At 48.7% G+C, this 27,422-nt stretch overlaps 1 protein-coding gene across 2 annotated transcripts in view; it reads right to left on the bottom strand.

The window, feature by feature from the left end:
- LOC119104894 (murinoglobulin-1) overlaps positions 1–27,422 on the bottom strand; it is a 55,567-nt gene that overhangs the window by 1,798 nt on the left and 26,347 nt on the right. The window contains exons 5-21 of one of the 2 annotated variants that reach the window (XM_037228629.1): positions 23,877–24,021; positions 22,263–22,370; positions 21,870–22,021; positions 21,234–21,318; positions 20,185–20,328; positions 16,847–17,052; positions 15,376–15,461; positions 13,895–14,007; positions 8,655–8,805; positions 6,908–7,045; positions 5,038–5,138; positions 4,317–4,460; positions 3,662–3,794; positions 2,921–3,075; positions 2,406–2,570; positions 2,053–2,136; positions 1,324–1,522 (exon numbers count right to left, since the gene is read on the bottom strand). In XM_037228629.1, the coding sequence (XP_037084524.1) occupies positions 1,324–1,522; positions 2,053–2,136; positions 2,406–2,570; positions 2,921–3,075; positions 3,662–3,794; positions 4,317–4,460; positions 5,038–5,138; positions 6,908–7,045; positions 8,655–8,805; positions 13,895–14,007; positions 15,376–15,461; positions 16,847–17,052; positions 20,185–20,328; positions 21,234–21,318; positions 21,870–22,021; positions 22,263–22,370; positions 23,877–24,021 (2,309 nt within the window). The remainder of the gene's footprint in view (positions 1–1,323; positions 1,523–2,052; positions 2,137–2,405; positions 2,571–2,920; positions 3,076–3,661; positions 3,795–4,316; positions 4,461–5,037; positions 5,139–6,907; positions 7,046–8,654; positions 8,806–13,894; positions 14,008–15,375; positions 15,462–16,846; positions 17,053–20,184; positions 20,329–21,233; positions 21,319–21,869; positions 22,022–22,262; positions 22,371–23,876; positions 24,022–27,422) is intronic. The other variant, XM_037228630.1, reaches the window with a different exon arrangement.

The following is a 27,422-nucleotide window of genomic DNA, read 5'->3' as shown; positions in this document are numbered from 1 at the left end:
TCATACGTCTTCCAGAGACTCCTTAAGGTTTAGGAAAGGTTGCTAACCTAAACTGACGCAGGTCAGCATTTTCTTTTTCAGGAACATACTGCCTGGCGCAATCGTTAACGCTTATTCAAGTGCAAAGCTAAAAGCAGTCATGCGTTTTTGATCGCCATGACCTCCCAGAGGTGAAACAAGGTCACTGACTTTAAACGAACACCAGTGATCTTTTCCTTGTAGCAGGTATCAGCGTTCTGGGGAACTTTGGACATCAATCTGGATTTTAACCTTGTTTAATCTTATTTTACCCAAAGATCATAACCTAGAAAACTCAAATTTTGAAAAAAGGGATTTCACGTACAGGCCAACCCACTCGTGAATCTAGTGTCGATAGTCTTCCTAGCTTCCGTGATCTCAGGGCGGTCAAATGGACCCCCACCCGCGCAAAGGATATTCAACCGGCCACCCGGACGCGTGTCAACGTTAAGCTGGGCACCTCTGTTCGCCACGTTTCTTGGTGAAGCCGCATGTTCGGTTGTGCTCGCATATCAATTGCAACAGGTATGTAAGCTGTGACCCTTACGTCATTTACGTCATACGTCATAAACACTATCATTTGACCACACCGCCATACGCCCACATCCTCGTAGCTAGGCTGCTCACCACTTACCGCCACTGTTTCGGAGGCTGCTCACCACTTACCGCCACTGTTTCGGAGGCCGCTCACCACTTACCGCCACTGTTTCGGAGACTGCTCACCACTTACCGCCGCTGTTTCGGAGACTGCTTCCTACTTACCGCCACTGTTTCGGAGACTGCTCACCACTTACCGCCGCTGTTTCTGAGACTGCTCCCCACGTACCGCCGCTGTTTCGGAGGCTGCTCACCACTTACCGCCGCTGTTTCGGAGACTGCTCACCACTTACCGCCACTTTTTCGGAGGCTACTCTCCACTTACCGCCGCTGGTTCGGAGGCTACTCCCTACTTACCAGAGCTGGTTCGAAGGCTGCTCCCCATTCACCCCGCTGTTTCAGAGGCTGCTCCCCACTTACTGCCGCTGTTTCGGAGACTGCTCACCACTTACCGCCGCTGTTTCGGAAACTGCTCACCACTTACCGTCGCTGTTTCGGAGGCTGCTACCCACTTACCGCCGCTGTTTCGGAGGCTGCTACCCACTTACCGCCGCTGTTTTGCAGACTGCTCCCCACTTACCGCCGCTGTTTCTGAGACTGCTCCCCACTTACCGCCGCTGTTTCGGAGGCTGCTCCCCACTTACCGCCGCTGTTTTGCAGACTGCTCCCCACTTACCGCCGCTGTTTCGCAGACTGCTCCCCACTTACCGCCGCTGTTTCGGAGACTTCTCAGTGTGCTGCTGACGGCGATGTAGCCCGAGGGCATTTCCACCTCCAGCACGACACGATCTGATCCGCCAGAGTCCCCGATGTAGGCGAAGCACACCTCCAGGTTATACGAACTGCCTGGAGAACGGCTGGGACGAACCTCAGAAGTCATCGCCAACGAGAAGGCCGGCTTCGGCACCTGGGCACGGCGAGGTCAGCGTTAGCCTCGGCTGACCGAAATTAGGTGAGACAGTCGTGGCTACCTGCTCGTGAATGGAAGGCTAGATACACAGCTATTTTAAGAAATGCATGGCATAATCTACAGCATGGAATCTGTGGGCGCGCGGGAGCCGGTATCGGGTAACAGCTATGGCAGCATGCAGACACCTGAGTAAGGCGACCAGACGGTTTTTGATACGGATCAGCGTCGACAGCCGTCCAACTACAGCTCGAGAAAGGTCCGTAAAAAACGTCTGATAACATTTTGTCTGGGACGTAAGTAACTAAGACAGTAGAATGTCGGCAAAACAATGTACCAGTCAATGTGCTCTGTCGATGGGAACCAATACCAAAAAGGCATTTAAGCCATTAGGCAAATAGCCATTTCTTAAGCTTAGTGTTGCTGTCAACTGTCCTTTGCTGTTCATCCAGCGCCAAAACAGGATCGCCCTTTCAGGCGGACCATGAACGGCGTCGTCAGGAGTCCGTGGTGCGTGCCAGGCCACATACTCGAGCGCGGCTGGAGTAGCGGAAGCTGGTGCGGTAGATGACGCAGCCTGCCGGGCTGATGGTAAAGGTGACCTCAGCTGGCAGCTGCGGACAAGATGACAGTGTCACCAGTCGACCCAAGACTGGGGCTTATGAGTCGACTCATAACACATCACCTGCATGAGCTAAAACCTCACCTCGCGCATCAGCAGAGTTTCAACCTGGAGGACCACATCGAGGGATGCGGATATTACGTGGTGTCAGGTCCATCTTTCATACGCAACGCTTATACCACAACTGAAGTTATATAACATACCAACACTTTCCAAACCGGCTCAAATCGCCGAGTTCCTCACGGTTTCTCAGCCACTCACCTCAAAATCGGCCACTTTTTCTTGTTGCAGCAGAAGTCGGTTGGAAGAGTCCACCACGAGTGTGGAAGGAGTTCCACCAGCACTGACTGTCACGCGAGTGGACAATTCCGAGGAGAAAGTACGTTTGGCAAACTCCGTTAGTGCCTGTAGCCCCACGATCGTATCCTATGCGCCAGAAAGCACACGCCGTCAAATCATTGAAATATTGCGACTTGCTCTGGTGGGTTTCAAACGTTTAAAACTCCCTGCACAGTGTTCTTGATGCATTTGACTGTTGCAGCCCGCTTTTTTTTCTTTCTTTTTTTTACCTCGGAAGCGTCCAGGCATTCTCTGATTCAAACTCAACGAGAAAAATACTCATTGTCGGTCGGCAAATGTCAGGTTCGAATCTGTGACACTTATCACGTTCATGCTCAGCCGGCCAGGTCGAACCAACCTCTGCAATCTCATGATCGTATACCTGTATCAATGAACCGTTCCTAAGCTTTTCACAACAACACGATGCCACGGTCTACCTGTGTGGAGATGAAGCCGCCCAGACTGTTGCGCTGTCTGTTGATCCACTTGACGGCCCGCGCCGCCTGCTCCATGTTCTCCTGACCCGAGAGCTGGACCAGGGAGAGCACCATGTACGCCGTCATCTCAATGTCCACCGCCCGACTGCCGCCGTCTGTGGATCAAGAAGAGCACCATACACACCATTATGCCGATGTGCATTACCAAATGGAGTCATGGCCAGTTGTGGTCATTTCCCGGCACCCCCGAAGACACTTTCACTTACAAAATGAGCTGGCTGCGATGCAGACCATGTCTTGAATGGTGTTTCGGTCACGTTTCCGAATTGCAAAACCGACAAATGAAGCTGTGGTCATTCACCATCACAAAAATGAGGCGGTACTCAGAGATGAAGTTGTAGAGGTTAATTTGACGTCACTTATCATAGACGTCACTAGACGTCACAATAGATGACGTCACTACCGCGTCCAATATTCATCGCCCTCTCCAAGAAAAGAAAGAAATAGCATTGCCCTCCCACTTGGCATCACAGGCACCGTACGCACGACAGCATGACATCATGCACAGGGTTGTCGTTATTCTCTCAGTACATGACGTCACTGGTCCCAGGTTTCCTCTAAGATGACCGACATCACCCATAGAACTGCAATTGCCATCAATATATCCTACGTGATATGAAGTGTCATTTCAAGATGACAGATGCAGTTGCAGTAAACTGCCATCCGGAATACGTCACTCACAGATGGAGCGGCGATCGCCTTCCCAGAAGAGGGCGTCCGGTCCGTCCGTCTTGGCCTTCTGCATCAGAGCGGAGATCAGCTGTTGGCCGCGCTGTTCCCGGCCCAGCGCCACGTGTGTGTAGGCTATCAGCACCTGCGTGACAGGGGACAGCTGCAGCTCCTCACATCGAATAGGGCGGCGTTTGGAGCACGAACAGCGCCCTGTTTAAAGGCCTGGAGCTCAGCTAATGGGGACGGACGCCTAACACAACGTTGGGTCATTTTAACATTAACACTCTGGCAGCAAATGACAAGGAGTAAAGTCAGGGGCAAACGAACGAAGTGACTTCCAGCACTTCAAGGAACAGAGTCGCACTCTCCCATCCTCCACAGATAATGCCGGTTGGCCAAGCTCACGCCTATCGTCCTAGTCACGCAAGAGAAAGGGGTGGGCGCGCACGGAGTAATGTAAATTCATCCAAACATATCATTGTCTTGCGCTGGAAAGAACTAAGTAAACCGTCTTTCACCAATGCGTTGATGCGTTGTTACTGACATATGGAATAGTGCAGCAAGTGTTGCTGTCGAGAGCGTGGGGCTCGTAGGTCATCCACATTAAGGGAAACCACGCTCAATCAATAGTTATGATGACACCATCAGATGTAATAAGCCATACCTCGGCGTACAGTGTCTTGTTGGTCTGACTGATGCCCTGCTCCAGGCAGGTGAAGCCTTTCTCCAGGCTGCTGTTGTTGTCCGCCCCGAGGGCGAGCATGACGAACGCCGTCAGGGCGGCCGGACCGCCCCGCTCCGTGCCGCCCTGGTGAGTGAACATGCGGGCGTCATATTGAGCGTGTCCTAGTCAGGTCAGATGCAGATTTTTCCAACGTGCGTGATTATTTTACCCACTACCCTGAAAGCAGCCAAGCAGCATCATACGTCGTGTTTGAAGATGCCAATGTCAGCATCAGCATCTTTAAACAGAGCATGGTTGTGAGGGCCCACGTGCTCTGCTCATACCATGATCATTTATGAATGGCAGTTTGGGGGTAAGAATCTCGGCTGCAAGCTTCCAGTTACACGGGAAGCGTGGCACGGAAGGAAGCGTAACACGGAAGTTGGCACGGAAGCGTGGCACGGAAGGAAGCGTGGCACGGAAGTTGGCACGGAAGTTGGCACGGAAGCGTGGCACGGAAGGTTGGGAACTCCTGGGGCTCCTCCAGCATCCCAGTGAGTCTAGGGCTGCTGTCAAGTATGCTTGCTGAGTCCATCATCCTCGCTCCACACTTCGACGCCAGTCTGAGAGCCCTTGGTCCCGATACTCTCAGCATCAGCGTGGGGCCGCGGGATGCCGGAGTGCTCTGTTCCATTCGCCATCATGATGACGCATCACTCGCCTTGAGCTCCTTGTGAATGACGCTGCCAAGTAGAGGGAAGCAGCCGTCATCTTGCTGCTTCCGCACCAGCCATTTCTCGTTCCGCGTGATCAGCGACTGGCCTGGCAAGGAGGTTGTGGTTAGTTAGTGAAGACCATCAGCCGTTACCCTGCTTCTACAGTACCAGCCGTCTTTCACTGGGATTCGTACGCTCTTTATCTGGGGGGGGGGGGGGGGGGAGGGCAGCTTAGGTCAGCTACTGGGTAAAAGTAGCGTTTACCCGGCTTCTGCCGCCAGGGGTGTTGCAGTGCGAAGAAAGGGGAGGCAGAGGGGGCACGAGTACGTTTCCCCCCCAAAAAAAAACAATGCGGTGGATCCCCTTTTCCAAACTGAAGACACGGTATCCTCCCGTAGATTACCAAATTGAGATCAAGGAGGCCCTAATGATTGAGTTAGAGATTAATTATTTTTTTAGAGATTGTATCGTACTCAGAAGACTCTCTTTTGCATGAAGAAGCCCACCTTCCGGACCATAAGGCCACTTGTATGAATGAGGTAGTCCACATTCTAGATCAGAAGGCATTATGTTGAGTTGAGGAGGCCTGCTCCCTGTCTTGCTAGGCCCCGTTATAACCATGGAGGTCCTGTTGTGGATAAGCAGGCACCCTCTATAGTCAGGAGGCCTAATTTCCTGCGCCGGAGGCCCTTTCCATGCATCAATGTGTTTTTTAAAGATTCACGGTGAACCGTTTGAATGGATGGATTTTCTGGGGTCAAAGCTTAAAGATTCACTCCGAACCGTTTGAATGGATAGATTCTCTGGAATCAAAGCTCATGCTTAGCAGTGTTTTTTGTGTGAGTCCTGAACCCTACCATCCGATCGCACAATGACAGGTGAGCGGCAGCATTTGGCGGCGCAAGCTTAACGTGCCGCAATGCTCGGCACAGTCCGTCGTGCCCAATGACGTCACCTGACCTTAAGCGCGGCTGCTGCCGCCGGCCGCAGGCTATGCCTACCAAGGTCAAACGGTTAACGTCTAATGAGACTCGAACCATCCACAAGTGGATGAATCGGAACGCAGACGCTCTGACCGACGGATCCATCGGAATCCGTTGTTCAGATCCCCTTAGCTACATTTGGAGGACCCTTCGTGAATGGGAAGCATCCGGTTCTGGACTAGAAGGCCTCGCTATGAATAGGGAGACCTTATTTCAGATTAATTCTGCCTTTTTTAAGTGTGGAAATTTATTTGTTTTGGATATGATGCATGCTGCTGTTTGATAAAGCAGCACATACTCTCTGTACCCCTCCCATTTCGAGGACGTCTCATTTCATCCACAAAACCCTCTTGAAAATAATGCCCCGCCGCCTCCCCTCCCCTTACAGCCAAACACAAAATCCTGGCGCCGCCCCTGGCTTCCCTACCATCTATCTGTTGCTGGCCATGGGTGACCCTTCGACTTGACCTCAATACGACGGTTGGGCACTGGATGGTAGAAACCCTCTCTGTACCCCTGATGTAGCGGCGGTATCTGGCGGTGTCGGCATTTCTGTGGCTTTGGTTGTGCCAGCATGCCAGGGTCCTCCGCCTCGCGCAAAAAACAGCTCTGATCATAATCCAGCACTGCACTGACTAGCGCTTCTACTTTCACTCGCAATGATGATGATGCCAAACATGGCAACGACAATGGCAGTGGCAATGAGGATGATGTTGAACATGACAACGACAACGACAATAATGATACCTTTTCCCAGAGTAAGTGCAGAGACGTACGCAACACTGAGCCCAGTGTGCACGTTAGAGGCGCCAACAGAGCTATTCTATTCGTCCATTATCTCCACTCATTCCCACAAGCAAAATACTTATTTTCGCCGACGGGTTGCACCCACTGATATCAATGTACTTGGACGCCTCCTTGAAAGACTTGACGACGAAGGCGGTGAGCCACAGCGAGGCTTCCTCGTCGTCCCGACCGAACGAGGAGTAAGAGGCCTCTTTATTCCCGTACCGCAGCTGGGCCTGATATCCTGGGGAACGACATTAGGAAGTCACAGGTGGTATGGGAACTGTGATTTGGTCTGGTACCCTGAGGTGTGGAGATAAATCACAGGAGTAACGAAAGAGGGGAACGCCAAGCAAACAAAACACAAATCCGATGCAACAAGCGGCGCGCCCACCACGCTGCGCCATCCACGTTTACAGGAGTGTGCTCCGTCCCTTTGTGCTGCTGGTCCCCATGTCCCCTGTGTTGATCTGTCCCCATGTGCTGCTGGTCCCCATGTCCCCTGTGTTGCTCTGTCCCCATGTGTTGCTGGTCCCCATGTCCCCCGTGTTGCTCTGTCTCCATGTGCTGCTGGTCTCCATGTCCCCTGTGTTGCTCTCTCCCCATGTGCTGCTGGTCCCCATGTCCCCTGTGTTGCTCTCTCCCCATGTGCTGCTGGTCCCCATGTCCCCTGTGTCGCTCTCTCTCTCTCTCTCTCTCTCTCTCTCTCTCTCTCTCTCTCTCTCTCTCTCTCTCTCTCTCTCTCTCCTCTCTCTCTCTCTCTCTCCTCTCTCTCTCTCTCTCTCTCTCTCTCTCTCTCTCTCTCTCTCTCTCTCTCTCCATGTGCTGCTGATCCCCATGCCCCCTGTGTTGCTCTGTCCCCATGTGATGCTGGTCCCCATGTCCCCATGTGTTACTGGTCATGTTTCGATGTGTCTCTCGCTCGTGTTCACCCTGTGGCTCATGTTGTTGCTTCTTCTGCTCACGCATGTTCAGTCTCATAGGGTATCGTAGTGTCACAGTGCGTCCCTAGTACGTATTTGTTTCTCACTTACCGTGGTTGTCGAGTTGATGCTGCTCACCTTCAAAGTATCCACAGGTTCCAGTCTCTCATGCCGGTGGTGGTCCGGTCCCGGTCACGGGACGTTAGCAGTCCTGTGTGCTCCAGGTCTCTGTCTCACCTGGTCTCATGCCGATGGTGGTCCGGTCCCGGTCACGGGACGTTAGCAGTCCTGTGTGCTCCAGGTCTCTGTCTCACCTTGTCTCATGCCGATGGTGGTCCGGTCCCGGTCACGGGACGCTAGCAGTCCTGTGTGCTCCAGGTCTCTGTCTCACCTTGTCTCATGCCGGTGGTGGTCCGGTCCCGGTCACGGGACGTTAGCAGTCCTGTGTGCTCCAGGTCTCTGCCTCACCTTGTCTCATGCCGATGGTGGTCCGGTCCCGGTCACGGGACGTTAGCAGTCCTGTGTGCTCCAGGTCTCTGTCTCACCTTGTCTCATGCCGGTGGTGGTCCGGTCCTGGTCACGGGACGTTAGCAGTCCTGTGTGCTCCAGGTCTCTGTCTCACCTTGTCTCATGCCGATGGTGGTCCGGTCCCGGTCACGGGACGTTAGCAGTCCTGTGTGCTCCAGGTCTCTGTCTCACCTTGTCTCATGCCGATGGTGGTCCGGTCCCGGTCACGGGACGTTAGCAGTCCTGTGTGCTCCAGGTCTCTGTCTCACCTTGTCTCATGCCGGTGGTGGTCCGGTCCTGGTCACGGGACGTTAGCAGTCCTGTGTGCTCCAGGTCTCTGTCTCACCTTGTCTCATGCCGGTGGTGGTCCGGTCCTGGTCACGGGACGTTAGCAGTCCTGTGTGCTCCAGGTCTCTGTCTCACCTTGTCTCATGCCGATGGTGGTCCGGTCCCGTTCCTCGGACGTCAACAGTCCGGTGTGCTCCAGGTACGCCCTCATGTGGATGTACGGCACGAAGGCCAGCATGTTGGTCTCTCCTCCACTGAATGGGATGTCCACCAGGTGGGCCAGGTTCTGGCGGTCACGGCCGGTGGTAAATGCACGCCTATAAGTCAGTGGAGCATCTTCCACACCGGACTGAAACTGGAAGCGTGCTGAGTGCATTGAACTGCAATAGTGGGCTTGGCTTTGACCGACGTGAAACTCATTAACTCCGCCCATGCCGTGATATTAGTCCGAAATCCAAGTGAAGGGACCCAAGCACAGTACAGTCCACACAGTTCTGACCAGTATGCAGGAAGTGTGCCATTCAAAGGAGTTGAGCAGGAGTTGCCTCGATATGTTCCCTCGGAATAACGCAGTTTGCTCACTTTGATCACAAAAATACGATGCCATTCAACCAGCAATTGTTGATCAATGAGGGGACGCAATTACATGTAGAAGCCCATGAAGTGCAGTGACCAGTTCGGTGACGTAATCAAGTTTTGACAATGCACCACTTACATCGGTTTCCAGCCGATGCCACTAGTTCAGTGATACTTTTCCTTAATCTCCGACTTTCGCATTGTCCATATGGCGCAGCAGCAAATGTGCTTCGCACTGTTGGTTATATCAACATTCGACGCTGCCAGCCAATTCTTGGTGAGTTCTGTTTCAAGGGTCAGAATACGCGCTCGGGTGAAGGCCAATTCGACGCCTCAAACGTTTTCTAGAATGATTTCCGAACGGCGCTATGGAAATGACGCTCGGAAATTGCTCACGTAGCTGTAAGCAGCTGAAAGCGGATCTATTAACCCAAAAAATTAGACATGTCTTGTAAGATCGCTTATCTATGCATGTCAAAATCAGAACATAGCTTCGACCAAAGGCCATTTGTAAGGAATCGTTCAATCTGATGCGGCAGCGTCGTTTTAGATGAAGCGATACAATCCTGGGATAGTTTCCTAGGCAATACGCCAATTGAATTTAGAAAAGCGACAAACTTTCTTGACCTAGGGTCAGGTATGACGGGCACATCGAGGTAAAAACAAATATGTTTTTCACTCAAGACCTTGCGTTATGGGGTGCCTTTTGGCGATTGTTTAGAATTTTTCAGTGACCAGGGCAACAACAAATGAGTTTCATGGATATTTCGTAGAAAAATAGAGTAATTTATTTAGGTAAAATGACCCAGCGCAACATGCTGCTTTAGGTATACACTGCCAGCGTGATCCCTGTTGCTTATTCGAATAGCAACACCGGAGCAGTCTCGTAGGTCCTGGTTACCCTGACCCTCTGACGGGCAAAGAACGTCACTGACCATAACTGAACACCAAAAACTTTCTGTTTGCAACAGAGCTTGAACTTGTCCACACGGCATATCATAACCCAGCACGGCGCTTTATTTTCTTGAAAATAACCGTGATGGGTGTAGTTATTGGTATTTTGGTACGATGTTGTGTAGTGCTGTGATCTAATATACGATTGGCAATGCTCGACGACCGAATTCCCACATGACTCGCCACTGCCGGTGTTTTCAGCATGACAGATGAAGTAACCTTGATTTACGTCTGGTGGCAATGCAGACGGACTATTGTAACATATAACATCTTTAGGGTACCAAGCATGTGAATGAGAAAGCACAGTCTCATAATATGACACTTCACCTACAAATAGCAAAGACGAACGATTGATCCAGGGTTTCCCCCAACTTGAGTTTTCTCAAAGTCACGTTGAACAGCAAATTCACGCGCACAAACAAAGCCATGCACGCTTATGAATATGGGAAGTCACCAAAGAACATTTTATAACATCATCTGACTCAAACGTCTTACTGAAGAATGCTGCACTACCACCACATCGTTTTTATGAGGCATTACAATGTTTGCATCCAGCAACGCATCGAATGATAATTTTCTGTTTTAGAGTCGGGATCTGTACGTTTCACGTGTGCTCCTTTTGGGCCAATAACGAGAACCTGAATTACTGAAGACGTAGCTTGTGGAAAATTATTATGTAAGATGCATGTGTGAAGTGTGAGATAAGATGTACGCCTGGAAATATATGGCATATGTACGATGTACATATATCTAGAAACCAGCGTCACATTTCGCATGCATGCGGATGTTGTAAAGTGTTCTTCGTTGGCTGGCACCTATACCGACATGTGCGCATGTTCACTGAACGAACGAATTTAATGTTTCACAGTGTATTTGCCAAAACATTAGACATAACGGAGACTCGGGGCCAAAAGCTCGTGTCCGCCATTATAGATGAAGTTTGACATCATAAGACTGCTGTCTCTCATTACCCCGCTATTCGTTAACATCATGGTCTCAAACCAGCACTCAATCATAACATTTTTATGGCTGCTGGACGTAAAGAACACGGCTAGGCTTTTCTGTGCCGCTCGTTGTTAATCTGTTCAGGTGAAGGCCATCAGTTTCGAAAACAGTATCCGTTTCCCCGTTCACTACTGGCACAGAGCTGTGCCAATAACTGTCTCTGTCTGTTTAACAATTCATTTGACGGTTCTCAAATCTCGACTTGCTCTTATTTTGTGCTTCCCAAATGGATCAACACAACTGGAGTTATTTGATCGTGTCCTTGTCGACAGGCACACTGCCAATACGCCAATTCGGAAAACAGGCGCAGAGCGAAGGCCTTACCATTGGGCCCTTGCCTCACTTCTGAGCCGCCCCACATGAACAAGAGACGACACCATCATCGCAGTAAACACTCACCTCTCCATCCCTCCCCTTTGCTCCAATTACCCCGGCGTTGACAGTCTAAATGGGGAAAGGTGGGGCGCGGGGGGGGGGGGGGCGGATGGGCAGCTGGCGATGCGGCGCGCCGCACGGCCAGTCCTCGTGCGTTACGCATGACTCTTCAGTGCAAAGACCATGTTTTTCCCTGGCCGATAACCACCTTTTTTAATTTTGGAATCTAGAAACCAAGCTACGCTTTTTACAGGCTGACGAGAAAAAGATAAATGGCACATAGGAAAGATGTTTTGCGTGCTTTGCAGCAGATAATAATGACCTGATCTTTTTTTTGCACAATGACGCCCCGAAGAATAGCATAAGGGATGCTGGCAAACTTTTACATCATTTTGACGTGTAGGCTTGCCACATTATTTTTTAAGTAAAGGGAAAAATCGACCCTGAATGTAGCCTTGAGATCACGCAACACGAATTGCCGGAGGCTACAAATCCAAAATGCTGCGACTGAAAGACTTGAAAACGTCACAGGTGACTTCAACGTTGATGACGACCGCTGTGACCTAACAAAGTCGAAATCCGAAGGACAAGCGTGTAAAGCACTTATCGATTTATGTGCAATGTCCCCGTTATGGGTCAGACGTTTTTGACCCACGCCCGTCCTGGGAGGGGACTTGACTTCCTCCTACGGTTTTCCAACACAGCTCAAGGACAGACGCTCGCAGCAACAGCGAATTTTTAGCACCAGTTTATCTAACGATGTGGTACACATTGTGCAAATTTGAGCAGGTCGATTTGTCAAGATAACTGACCTATGTCGGGTCAAAAATGTCAATTTGGAAAAAAAGCATTGACCATCCATATTTTTTTGTACCTGATTTCACATAGTTAAAATTTATTATAGTTACAGAACGTGACAGCACCTTCAGTTTGAATATTTCTTTTCGATGCAGGGAAGATTAGAGACCTCAGGTGAAGTCAGTTTTGCCATTTTCGTGAATAACTGTGACTTAGTCGTACTTGTCACTTAGACTCGGCGAGCACCTCAATTCCTTCATTTTGATGGTTCTGAGTTTGACCTAAGTTGGCTTCAGCCTACCATAAGGTCGGTCCAAAATGACAATTTTGTGTCTGCGACGCTTTTCCATAACTGCGCCCAATGAAATATACTTAGTCAGTAGCACGTTGTGAAGGAAACCACACAAGTATCGTTCTTGTTAGCTAATGAAAGTCCAATTTTCAACGGTGGGCTGACCTGACCTGACCCTTGTGTGGGAAAACAAATAATCGGAATGAATTCCTCACAGTCGAAACGTTTTCTTATGCGCCCCCAATATTCTTCTTGGCATATTAGCATATTTATACTACAGGTGTCAGGACGCCCTTTCGTCTTTTGTAACCTCTAGTATTTGACACTTAAAGGTAAAAGGGTAAATATTTGATAAAAACTTCGTCTTTCATTATTTGACAAAACGTGTCTAGCGGTACGCTTTTTTCCTCGTAAGACGTCTGGAAGCTGGAGATGCCAGGGAGCAAAGTCAACGCCCCCCCCGGCCGGGCGCAGGCTAAGAATGTCCAAAAGGCTAGGCTGGAGACAAGACACTTTCCCACCCCGAATCGTTGATACTGCGCCTTGATGTAATCTGCTTCCGAATCTGACGCGAAGCCTCAGTCACACAGAGCACAGGATGTTCCCTGGCTGGAAAGCGGCCGACCAGCTGTATACACCGATTCAAACTTCAGAGCTGACAGCTGTCCATCCTTTCACCACTTGTCACGTGTTCACTTTGCTTCACTCCAGCTTGCTTGCCCAGGTGGTGCTCGGCTTGGGCCCGTGTTCTGCAGCTTTTCGCGCGAGTTTCATGGCCAGATACTTCGACCGTAGCAGAGAGAGCATGAATGACATTCGCTTTTGGGATATCATAATGCAAGGAATTCAGTGACACCAAATACCCATTTATAACTACTTACCCCTCAGTTCACTTTCTGAAAGGTGACCAGTGAGAAACTCAGGGTGAAAGCTCAACGTAAATTAACTTGCAAGCCTTTACATACCAGTCATTACAGCGAAACATCATTACACCAGCGAAACATCATTTTAAGACAAGACTGAGCATGAGCAAATCACAAAAATCACACTCAACTTGTATTTCCTCTCCCCCAAGGTTTTCAAAGTAAATCTGTCCAGCATATCATGAAATTATGTCGAATTTTTCGGTAGCTGATGTGGCATTTAATGCGCATGCTTGGCACAAAAACCTTAACTCTCGCCCCGCTTGTATCTCGTAAGGGATGTTTTTGTTTTCTCGAACAAACGGCAGCAAGCGATAACAGACAACTCCACCGAACCCGCGCGGCGAGCCGACACATGTTGCTGTCACGTTTGTTGTCACTTCGTAGCATCTGTGCGTGTCATGAATCAAAACTGGGTCTACGGATGAGAGGTACATCTGGGGCAAACTCACGTCGTACGAAGGTCCGAGCAGATCCCCCACCACGGAGAAATAGGCCCGTTCAGAGTCCGGCACCAGGCCTTCAGGAGCCACCATCGAAATCTGCTCCACGTGAGGCTCGGCTCCTGACACATCACGAGCTGATCAAAGGCCAACCATAACAGGCGGTCCGGCCGCATCACGGACTTAGGCCTATCATAGCGATCCATAACAGACTCCTCGTCGCTAATATAGCTGATCATCGTCGAAATCAAGCATGTGGTTATGTTATCAATGAAAACACTGAAAACATAGGAATTGTAGTGGCAAATCCCCAACCGCTGTTCGCTGGTTGTTTCGTGTCATGAACAACCGGAGCTTGAGGTCACGCGGCAAGAGCACCTGGTGGTTTTCTTGCGAACATTTCTGAGTAAAAAAAGCAAAGCCACACATGTTGCATTCTACCCTAAACCAAAACTGCTCAGGAGCGTTAAGTTTTCTTTTACCAGATGCCTAAAATACAAAACGCTTGAATACATTAATATTGAGTTACATCGTTAAGTTTAAAACATTGTAAGAGCGTTTCCTAAAACTTGGTTTTGCAATATTATTGATATTAAGCACCTCTAATTGCAATAATACTGCTACCAAGGCAGTAGTTTCTAGCTTTCCACGGAAAAACTGCTTCTAACGCACATGACAAAGCTATAGTATGCTCTTTAGTTATCAGGACCGGAATGTTCCTCGGGCCGTTTCGACGCCCATTGTCCTAATCCCCCTAGCTGTCACCATACACCGCCAAGAGCTATCAGACCTCACTCAACACCATGTTCCGAAGTACTTCAAACACCGTTACCTCTACTTAGACGGCACGCACCCACAGACTTCATAGCACACCATCAGACCACCATCAAACTAACACACACACACACACACACACACACACACACACACACACACACACACACACACACACACACACACACACACACACACACACCACACACACACACACACACACACACACACACACACACACACACACACACACACACACACACACACACACACACACACACACACACACACACACACACACACACACACACACACACACACACACACACACACACACACACACACACACACACACACACACACACACACACACACACACACACACACACACACACACACACGCACGCACGCACACACGCACACACGCACGCACGCACGCACGCACACACACACACACACACACACACACACACACACACACACACACACACACACACACACACACACACACACACACATACACACACACACACATACACACACACACACACACACACACACACACGCGCACGCACGCACCCACGCACGCACGCACGCACGCACGCACGCACGCACGCACGCAAGCACGCGCCACGCACTGTCAGGCGCCAAGCGAGTTCACTGGACTAATTCAAGACCTACTTACAGATGAATCTGTTACAAGAGTCATCACTCACCTTCGTCCAGGCACACGAACCGTGACGTCGTCTCCTCTTGCGGAAATCCCTCGGGCTTGACCACTAGCGGACGAATGATTGTATCACTGTCGGTCACAGCAGGAGCGTCACGGTGTTTGTGCTAGCAATAGCATACCAATCACAGAAGCTTGGGAGATTCCGAGCATGCAAGATATCGGAGAAAGTCCTTTTACGGAGAGAAAACTGGACGACAAAGAACGTATTCTGTCGACGTTAATCATGGCATCATATCCGACATATTCTTGTATAGTCATCATACCCGACATTTTGGTGTTCGCAGTGACCTGAACGACACAAATTTAAAGTGATTATATGACAATGATGACGAGTTAATCGGATAAATCACAGTCATTATCCCTTTCATCCCAGCACGTCAGATGTTTAGATAATTGTGTCCATCCTCTCACACTCACATCGGGATGTGGAGCAGACTTCTTAGCTAACAGCACAAAACAAATGACGATCACTGCTTTATGTCGCTGAAATGCATACATCCTTTGCATTTTGACATCGTTCCGCTTCTTACAGAAATCAATAAAGTTGTTCGGTTTGTGTGTTCATGGCCAAAGCTTACTGGTACCCCGTATGCGAACATCATAGGCTAAAATAGCTAAAATCGACAGTGTAACTGAAATAGCTGACTATCCTTACCCTTCGATGTGTATTTTGTGGGCTTACGTCATGTCTGGGTCACAACAATACAGAAAAATGATCAGGTGGAATTTGCGACATCTGGGAAAGATGTACATTTTCTTACTAACTCGCTATCTTTAGCCAATGCACTTCTTAACATATGTTCGTGATGCATACAAAAAAGTTACCATACGAACTGAAGTTGCACTGGTTTTCTCACAGACGCATACAGCGGTCTCCCCGCATACAGAGCCTACCCTGATATGTTAGCATCGCTTCATAGCTAGGGAATTTTCCACTACAGGCTGATTCTGTGCATAAATGATCAGCCTTTCCCCTCTTAGCCAGCGCCAGCTTCTCTTGACCACCAATGCTATTTTACGAAAGGCGAAGCTTTACTTTAATTTATTTCAGTTTTGAAGTGACAGTCTGCCCCATGGACAAATCAGCTGCGCTTATGAAACGTCATCAATGCTTGCTGATTACGGAGCAACTTCTTTCTTTACATTTCCCGTGAACACTACAATTCTACAGACCTAGATAAATATAGGTCCTCCTTACATTACCTAACCGGATTCAAATTAAAGAGTTGGGATGCTACATCCTTCGGCCGAATTGTATACTTGGCTTTTTATGAAACTGATTTTCTTGTTTTCATCAGTTTCATATCGCACTAGTGCAGGTAACTCTGGTTTATTTTGATCCAAGTCACTGTGCCACAGACGGCAAGTGATCCGGTAACGTATTTGCACCAATCAATCATGTGACATCATTGAGAAAACACCACCGCCACGGCTAAAAACAATAGAAAACCCACCTGCCGGGGCCGACGGTGTTCGGCTGGTCACAGTTGCCGTCTCGGAGTCTGGCCGTGACGGTGATGTTGACCTCGCCCAGAGAGGTGAAGGTCAGCGGGAAGTGGCTGACCTCGGAGCGGCCCGCCGGCACACAGAGGTCAATGCTCGCGGGCGAGTCTTCGTCCGCCAGTGAGTAATCGTCCGACGCCACCAGCTCTAGGTACACCTGCCGGGAACGAAGTTCACTAACATTTGGGAAACTTTTACTACAGGGCGCAACTGTTGTGCAGGACTGCACTGCAGCATATGCAAGTGGTTGTAGAAATGCACTGCAACATCTGCAACTGGTGTGCAGGACTGCACTGCAACATCTGCAACTGATGTGCAGATGTGCACTGCAACATCTGCAACTGGTAGCTTGTGTGAACTGCAATGTCTGTTAATGTAGCCGGGTGATGCCTGAGGTGGGGAGGGACGCCCAGACGCCCCCAACTCCATACTAACGTATGGAGTTGGGGGCGTCTGGGAGGCGGGTACTACAAACAGTTCGGCCAGATGTGATTTTACCAGTAGGGTAGGTTTTTAGAAGGAATATCTGCTTATCTGGCAAGTGCATTCTACTATCTTCCGAGAATATATCTCTATATATATATATATATATATATATATATATATATATATATATATATACTATATATGCTCGTCTTAGGAATGACAAGGTTGTCAACTACGCTAAATCATGTGCAAATCGCTTTATCAGCTCTCAATCCCACACACCTCCCGAACACCACCTTCAGCGGTACACTTCCTTCGGCGTTACATCTCCCTGACCGATCGACATGCTCGTCAGATGTCTCGCAACCCATTTCTTGACATTAAAATTCCACATGCCCGCATAAAATGCTCTAAGGTTTACTCAAGCTAGAGTAGGCATAGGGTGTCAATACGTCGCAACTACATATATATATATATATATATATATATATATATATATATAAAGGGAATGCTCCACATTTGAAGACATTTCAGCAAGCATCAGATATAATGAAATAAGCTCACTAATGACGTTTGGTATACCCTTAAGTGGAAAACATTTTTCAAGAATACGCAATTTATCTGTTTGGTAAATATGATCCTTAACGTGTCATTGTCATCTTATGTCATCGCACCTTGAACAGCATTGACTTACACGCGACCGAGTGGCCGGTTGGGCACCCTTCGCTCCGGTGGGGGTCAATTTGATCCCCCTCAGGTCTCACGAACTAAGAGAGCTAGAGACACAAAATTTACAGGGCGTATTGGCGTGTACATGAAATCAATGAGGCAAATTTTGCAGCTCCTAGGTTACGACCATGAGATCAACTATGGTCAAGCAAGTTCCAGTTTAGTCTCCCAAGCGCCTTCAGAACTTAGACAACATTTCTAAACAAAAGGTCACATGCTCGCCTGAGGTGAGTGGCTTTGTTTAACCATTTAAAGGTCATGGTGACCAAAATCATACAAGACTGCTTTGAGTTTTCCATTTGACACGAAGCGGCAAAGCTTAAGCTAAGCAATATGTTGCTGACAACAAAATGTTGACCTGGGCAATTTTAGACCAGCGGCCTATTCCGACCCTGAAGAAGACCACGGAAAATGCATAACGCGATTACTGTCACCAATAATTTCGAACGAGCACCAGAAACTACCTCATACAGCAAGCTCGAGAATAATAAAGCTAGTTGATTTTGACCTTGATCTGACCTACATAACTGATTCTAGGTCAGTGTAATTTAATTGTTGTGTTGTCTAAGAAAGTAACTCAGAGATGCATGGCTTCGTCTAACGCTCCGTCGTTGCATCAGGTTGAGCCCTTCCCCAGAAATTGACCTCGCTGAAACCATGGCCTGACACTGACCTGCCGTAGGTCAGCGACTTAACAAGGTACATCTGACTGTTTGATACGAAACGATGCGCTATTCAATTGTTTACAGCCATGCACAATTTGGTGCAGCTACGTCACACCGTTCGGAAACCATTCCGGAAAAAGCCTCGGGGGGGGGGTCAGTTTCACCGCCACCCGAGCGTGAATTAAGAGCCATTTTACGGCCATGATATCTGAAAATCGTGCACACTAACGGCAGATATGATCGACTTGAAAACGATAGTTTCTTTTGGCTTAAATCGTCGCATGACCAGAATGGCAGGATTTGAATGACATTATTATGACACCATGGATGCCTGCGTTACCTTGAAGTAGTCTGCACGAAAAAGTCTGCATATCTTCGCAGGCGTGTAGTTCAGAAATGAAAAGGAACTAGGTTGCAAGAAGGCAGGGTTGTGAGCTGCACCGAATGATCTTAAAGAATATTATTTCAGTTCAAAACCCCGCACCGATGTGGAAAACTCTTTAAAACCATCTGATTTCTGAGCTAGGCGCCTGCCAACTAGAGCAGATTTTTTCGTGCAGACTATTCCAAGATCACTCTGGCATACATGATTCGATAGAAGCGACACGCAAATAGTACTTCTTTATTGGCCATGCGGTTCTCAAGCCCAGTATAAATATTACTATCTGCTATTATCAGGTCTTTGTGGCTGGCTTAGGTCGGCACGATTTCTGCCTTGCAGCGGAATTCAATTGGCGGTAAAGTTATGCATACAGTGAAAGTTTCGAACACGAGTCACGTTTTTTCCCGCTTGATACAGAAAGTAAAACAGTGGCACCAGGTATGACAGAAATTACGCAGGTATACACGAATACATGAATAGCGTACGAATAGCGCCTAAACCGAGGAGGTGAATGCAACTGAACAAGGAAAGCTAAACACATAGTGCGTAAGAACACCAGGAGAAAGGGCCACAACACGCACACGTAGCAATATTCGGGGCTTGCCAACATCTCTCTGAGAGGTCAACACCTCCTGGGAAGTTAAATTACTACAAGTGAGCTGGCCCGTCCCCTGCGGCCGGAATTTCTTAGGGCCACCTTGGTAGCCTCCCTGACGTCATTCGTTCAATGTAGGAATGAAAAGATGACGTGTTACGGAGGAATTTACTTGATAACTGAAATGTATTGCCTGGAATAGTTGAGTGCACTTAAAAGCGTGCCATAAGTTAAAAGTGAGCTTATGTTATTATATGCGATGATAGCCTCAATATCCTCAAATAGGTAAAATATATTTGCATAAGTTTCCCTGCATGTTCGCCGGTATGTCACGGATGTAGTGTTCTTATGACAATATATGATTATGAGGGAGCCCCTGCAAGCAGCCCATCAAGGCAAGATTCATAATGAGAGCAAATCAGTAGCTGCCCCACTATGCGGATGGGGACAGCCGGTCCAAAAGCGCGAGGAAGTGTTTTGTGACCCGCTTACCGACAGACTGGAGTCGAGGAAGTTGAACACGGTGGATGCCATGTTAAGGATCTCTCCACGCTTTACGGAGTACGGCAACGTGACCTCCGTGAAGAATGGCTTGAAGGTCTTGATGTTTGTCTTGTTGGATACACCGAACCCGTCCTGTAGCACACGGTGACGTCATGATCAGCTTATAGCAAATGTGCGAACTGATGAGCCCTCTGCAAGTTAGGTGCGTCATTAATGCTCATGTGCTTGAATTTCGATGGGTTTTGTATGTTTGTTTCTTCCTACGGTACCGACTTAGTGAAAGGCTTAGCATGTGAAGTCTTTGCAATAAACTTTCAAGCAACGGCAATAATCCCAATTTCAGCTGTTTGAAGTAAAATCTACCTACTAGTGTTCCGCTCTTCAAATGCTATATCAACTTTAGCTTATTCTACTCACTATGCTGAATAAATCACAAATGTTTTATACGCCAAAGGCGGAAACCATTCAAACCTGACGAACAGTGCTGCCATCTACAAAGAGCTTGGGAATCCCCAGCTAGCTGGGTCCACGAGCTTCCCATGTGCCCAGGGGCGAAGTTCCCTCCTACCCAGGACAGGATGATCCAGAGTTTCCTGGGATCAAGAGCTCCCGACCTACGCAGGGACGTAAGTTTCCACCTAAATGGGAATGGGAATCCCGAACTACCTGGGATCTACCTGGGATCTTGACCTACATAGGGGCGGAACTCCTCACCTACCTGGGACTAAGAATCATGAATTACAGCGGATCGCTGCAGCTTCCCACCTACCTGAGAGTTAGATTTCTTCACTAAACTTTTCAATCTCCCCTCCTAACTCGGACAGGGAATCCCGAGCTACCTGGGGTCGAGAACTTCTGACCGGCACGGGGGGGGGAGGCAATTGGAGTGCAAACCGATTTGTTGTGTGCCGATTGGAGAGCAAACAAACGCCACGCCATCCAACCTCCCTTCCCCACTTACCTGGAAGCAGGAAATCACCAAATTAATAAAGTCAAAAGCTCCTCACCAACTCGAGGGTAGGATCCTCTTCATTTACCTGAGGATGGGAGCAGATGGCGGAACCGACCCACGATGTGATAGTGTCGGGCATTTCTTGGGTCAGCACTGTGGTGCCCTCCGGGCTATCGGCACAGCAGTTCTCCCGTGTCAGGGTCGGTGAGGAGGCGTGAAAGCCAACCAACAACAGAGGCAGGGGACGCCGATTGGAGCGCAGACAAATGCCGCGTCAATGAACGATGGCGGAGCGCTCGAGACGCAGCACGCCATGAGAATAAAAGAAAGGCCCCAAGAAGATGGAGGAGGAAGAGATGAAAACATAGGCTCAGAACATGCCTGTGACACGAATGATGCTAAGTTTACATCTGGGTCGGTTCATGTACAGTGCAATTTAGGAAAGACTCTCTTGTTGCGGTTCAGCTTGACAGCTTCTTTACTGTCTGATCTCCAAGCGACTCGCGCCTGGTGCCCTTCAAACCGTGCGCATGTTGCTCGGATGACAGAACGCTGAACACAGTTGGCATGGCACAGGTAAAAAAAAGAAGAAAAAATGGCGCACAGCGTAGAGAGCGGACACATCTGGCCGCCACAGCGACACTTGCTGAGGAACAGCCCGAAGCTCCTCCGAGGTCAGGCTCCGGCTGCGCGCACCGCATTTCTCTGACTCCTGCCTCACCCGATCGTCTGGAGGAAGAAGAGAAAGGCCTCCGGCAAGAACTCGCGGACCTGCTCCCCGATCGAGGCTGATCCGCCTCCCGGCGCGCGTGACGGTTGCCCATCACGTCCTCCTCCACCACTTCCTCTTCCACCACCGCCGACTGCATAGGCCTGCGGCGCTCCGAAGCGACTTTTAGAGGCTGGTCTTGCCTAGATGGTAGCGGCAAGGCTAGCGCCGGAAGACACAGCCACCAGCTGCCCGGCTAGGTATAAAGCACACGTCACAGGAAGGTAAATATTTGCGCAACAAAGTTCAGAGAACAGCCACGCGATCGTACCTATTGCAGAGTCAAGGCGGCTCACTCACAACGCTCACACATTTCTTGCACGTCTCTTGATGCGAATGACTTACCACTCCTGCCTGCGTTCGAATCGGCTTCGGTATCTGTTTGGCAGGTACGCGTTTGTAGCAGGGTCTCGTCTCCAGCGCCAGGTTGGTCATCACCAAAAAGCCCGTCTCCTGGGGAGGGGGGGGGGGGGAGGGAGAGGAAGGACGGAAAAAGTACTCACCGTCTCACCAACACCTTCTTTGAAGGAGTTAAACGTTTGTTCGCTAAACATTCAAGTATGTAAGATAATGCAAACCCCACGCACTTTTATTTAACACTTTGAAGTGGCCTTGCGTTCTAAGTGTATTATGCCGCTAAATAGTAGAGAGAAAATCACTAAACTGACTTCCAAATCCACAATACAGCATTTCAACCGACGATATTGCTCTCCTCACATATGGCTAAGGTTTTACAACAGAACAGTTAATGACAGGAGTGCGGTTCTACCACATAGAATGCGGCTGGCAGCCCACTAATGCAGCCCCAGGTGGCCGGAGACTGCTCGGAGACTGAGACTGTTGGTGAGACAGTGAGTACTTTTTCCCTCCTTCCTCGGAACAGAGTGGATGTTCTACAGGCACGCCGTCACCGTTCACACCTACTCGTCTGCACAAATATTAACCCATATACTGTTCCACTACTGGCCTCATTGCGCGAAAAGAGCTTGAAACACGATCAAGCCAGTCTGATAAATACCAACCGCCGTTGATAAACCGTAAAGTAAGCTCTAACCAGCTTTAAGATACTCCTTGAAACTTTTCCCCGAGCTATCAACTGCGTAGCCGTCAAAAACCTTCTTGACTAGCCGTGGCGATGAAAGCATTTTTGAGGTAGGAAAGCATTACACGATGTGTTCTACCTTTCCACTGGTTTATTTCGTAGGACCAAAAAGTTTAGATATCTGGGGCGCAGCCAATATTTTGCAACGCGATAAGCCCGGATCTTCCACTTTCTGTCGGGACCCCTTCATGGCAAAAAACCCCAAATCCTGACCTTGGGAGCTCGGCCCCCTTAGACCCCACCCCTGGCTGCGCCTCTGTTAGATATCCTAAGAACTGGGACTCATTAAGGTAAACATAGTCTTGAGCTGGTCACGATTATTACCTAACGATTCATAAAGGAATTAAAGGCTGGGCTTCTGTTGACGATTTCTTGTAATTTGCAGCTATAAAATATATTTTTCAAAATACTGACAGCAGCCTTGTTTCCCTGTGTAACTGACGTTCCCCAAATCATTACGCGTGCAAAGTTCAGGTATGGATACTCGAGGCAAATTGGGGAATCATTTCCTGCTAGCGCACGTTGACACGCAAGCGACATACAATTAGGTACATATTCCAAAACGGACCAATTTGAATAAGCACGTCGTTTCGACCATCGCCACCGACTTATCAGCAACCAACATGCTCGACGCAAATGCGTCTCTCACTACGCTTGTTCTGTGCCGCACTGAGTGCCCATGGGTGGGGTGAACCCCTCTTGGTTGATTGCCTACCTCACAGTCACTCTTTGGACACATACTCAATTGTGGCTTTCGAATTGGTGGTGTGTTGATCGACCGTTACAATCGGTGTCGGACAGCCACAGCTGCATACATCAGCAAGTATATAATCAACAGCCAGTTGCCGAATACTCACGTCGAACGTCTTGAGCGCGTCGAACCGGTCAGTTCTGAAGTGGCCTGCATCGCGGGGTCGGTCCGGGCTTGAGAACCTGATGCCGCCCGGCTGTGGGGAGGGCCGCATGGCGTCCGGTCCCTGCTCTTCATTCGAGGCACCGCTCCTGGAGGTGGAAACCATGACAAGGGTCACAAGTTACAGGGGTCACACAGCTCGACGGGTGGTGCATTCACGCGCAAACGGGGGAGATGTGCCGAGGGGCGGGGGATGGTGTACTTAATTCCGTTGGGGGGGGGGGGGGACGTTGATTGTGTTAGATGTGTTCCCATCCTGGCTGCTCTTGTCATGCCTTCTTCCCCGCGTCCGCTCTCGGTGACTCAAAGGCAACCATTAGGTTCTCTGGATATACGTACCACGCCATTTGAGACAAAGCGATTGCTTTGTCGACACTTATTCAAAACAGATGTCCCTCAGAACGTGCTGAGAATCTTAAAACCCGTACAGCCGTCCAACAGGATGAACAGGGGCGATTGGGATACGTCTTGGGACCAAAATTGTTCGAATGAGGCACGTACTTTTTACCAAAATGTTAACCCGCGGCACTGCCCTCCTCGGTCAGCCGGAGACTCAGCCCGCAGAAGCCTGCTGTGTTACACTGCTGCCGTCGCATTAACCCGCAAACACTAAGCCAATCGAGATCTGTATTTTGCTAATTCGCCCTTGCTTTCAGGTGTATACACAAAATGTAGATAGCATGCAATGCCAGTGTCACCTAATGGACAGCATTATTTGGCTAACACCAGCGATATTGCTTACAGAGCAATGATCAAAATGCTTGTCTATGAAATTGTTGTCACAACAAAGTACATCTTAAGCACTCTAACTCCAGTTTCTGACTACAAAGGAGAAAGAATATAGTTGAATTTGAAATGGCCAATCATCAAATTGCACCAGATATTTCACCCTGGTGTTTCATTCGGAAAACCACCAAAAATCAAGTATTTGGCTAATAAAGCAAACTGCGCATTAATTGATGGCTTTACACAGGCAGTAAAACATGTTGCCTATTTCAAGCAATAAAAACTCTGCTCAGATCATTTAGCTGTAAACTAGCACGAATGTCATTCGAATTTGCCACAATCGTCGTGGTGCCCAAGCCCGTGTTCAAGAACTAAACGTAGGCTCTCAAACCGTGTTTGCTCTCCATAAAGAGAATGCTCCGCTTTTGGAGATATTGAAGCAAGCATCAGATATGATGAAATAAGCTGACTTATGACCATTGGTATACTTTTAAGTGAAAAGACTGTTTTAGAACCACGAGTTCTCTTCTGAGTGAATATGCTCCTCATTACGTCATCGTTTGATTACGTCATCATATTTTGCATACAAATTTATCGAGAGCCGTTTGGCGGGCGTTAAATCTGGAAATCGTGCTTACGAAGGTCAGGTATGAGGGACTTAACAATTACATCTTTATTGGTCTTGATCGCCGCAATGGTTAATGGAATGGCAGGATCTAAGTGACGTTACTGAGGCGTCATGAATGCCTGAGTGACCTCGAAATAGTTTCCATGAAATAGCTTCCAGGACATCTTTGCGGACGTGTCTAAGAGGCAACTCACCATTATGCATGAAGAGCTCTCCACTTCGTCTTCTGATTGGAAGACATGAGTCAAACATATGGCATACAGATGATCAGCTTCGACTTTGTGAGCCGCACCCACCATCGTATTGACGCCGTATGCTTAAGCAAGTGTGCGAAACAGGTTGGAAAATTTCGATACGCTTCTGGGAAGAACACACCCGACCAACAACATGATTGAGCTTCTCGCGTTGTGTCACTAGTACCGTGCTCTAGCTAAAACGACGATGCTACCACTAAAACGACCAAGTGACCGCGAGAGCACATTTGCCTTCCATGAGTGGCAACATCTGGATGGAACATTCCGAATAAGGACGATTGAAACCACGTCACTCAAACCACCAGTGTGGCTGCCATACGGCCGTGAAACCTTTACCCTCTGGCAACACCAGAAAGGCGTAGTTTCGTTCCTGGACGGAATCAACATCTTAAAGCCATTCATTCAATTTGTCACGGAGCTGGAGTCCGACAAACTAGCATTTCTAGACGTCCATGATGAGAGAACAGAGAACAGCTTCAGGGCATCGGCTCACTGGAAAACCGCTGCAAGATGTCCTTCCCTGAACTTTCAGTCAAGCCACCCGGACATTGTCAAGACAGGCGACGTAGGTGCCTTCAATATCACTTAAATACCATAAGCAATGATAACGCAATCATAAAAAACGGAATTGAGCCTCTGAACTTATACCTAGTGCGAGAAAGGTGATGTAAAAAAGATACACGACAGGAAGTGGAAAGGGCATGCTTAAGAAGCGGAGCGGCCATGACAGAAACGAAGAGTATCATGATCGTTACCTGACAACAAAGGCTCGTCAGACTACGCCACAAGACTCTGCAGCAGATAACCAAGTCGGCATAGAATTCAGACGCAGCTCAAAACTTCCACGCACACGTACCGAGGTCACATCGCCAACACTTAGAGAACGTTCTGAAAACCGCATATGTCACGCACCATGCAGTCGCGTTTTGTCTTAGAAAGTAGAAACATTCGCTCTCTTTCGGTCAGATTGGAAGAGCACAAGAGGGCGACCATGTGAGGTGAGACTGTGAAGTCTGGTATGGCAAAGTGTAGATGTTAAGAAGCTGATCTCCGACCTGAACGAGATGGTATAAACATCAGCAACAGAAAGTGACACTGGAAAGCTAAAAAAATTAAAGAAGAAAGTGCACATGGTATTTGCTAGCAGCCCCATGATTAAACTAAGCGTGAATATAGCCAAGCATGGGCTCACTTTTTGCAAGAAAAAAGTACCTGGTGGGAGATAAATGAAAGAACGTTCGCACATCGCAATCTTGCTCTTTCCGTTGGCCTCTGTGGTAGAATACTGGACACGCTATCAGAAGACCCGTATCAAATCTCAGCGTATCTAGGGGAAACCTAACGTTATGGCGCTAGACTGGGAAAAGCCCAATGCCATCCAGTCCTTCTTAGGCTTCAAACAGCACCTGACGGTGACCGGAGAATCGGCCGGCCGATAAATTGGGTAGATGCTAACACATCAGATGAGGACGATAACTCGCACGATCTTTCCCGCCCATCATAATCATGCTTCGTCTAAATAACTCCATGAGCTGTTCCATGCAGGGCCATGTTTTTGAAAGCCTTTGGTCATGCTGTTTAGATATATGTATGTATACATATAGATATATACATATATTATATTATATATAATATATATATAATATTAATATAGATATATATAATATAATCTCTCTCGTCTCTCTCTCTCTCTCTCCTCTCTCTCTCTCTCTCTCTCTCTCCTCTCTCCTCTCTCTCTCTCTCCTCTCTCTCTCTCTCTTTCTGTGTGTTGTGGTGTGTGTGTGTGTGTGTGTGTGTGTGGTGTGGTGTGTGTGTGTGTGTGTGTGTGTGTGTGTGTGTGTGTGTGTGTGTGTGTGTGTGTGGTGTGTGTGTGTGTGTGTGG

The sequence above is a fragment of the Pollicipes pollicipes genome, unplaced genomic scaffold (assembly GCF_011947565.3).
Source record: "Pollicipes pollicipes isolate AB1234 unplaced genomic scaffold, Ppol_2.1 Scaffold_6052;HRSCAF=7182_pilon_pilon_pilon, whole genome shotgun sequence".
NCBI lineage: Eukaryota > Metazoa > Arthropoda > Thecostraca > Pollicipedomorpha > Pollicipedidae > Pollicipes > Pollicipes pollicipes.
The sequence above is the reverse complement of the archived record's forward strand: the minus strand, read 5'-3'. Positions and strand labels throughout refer to the sequence as shown.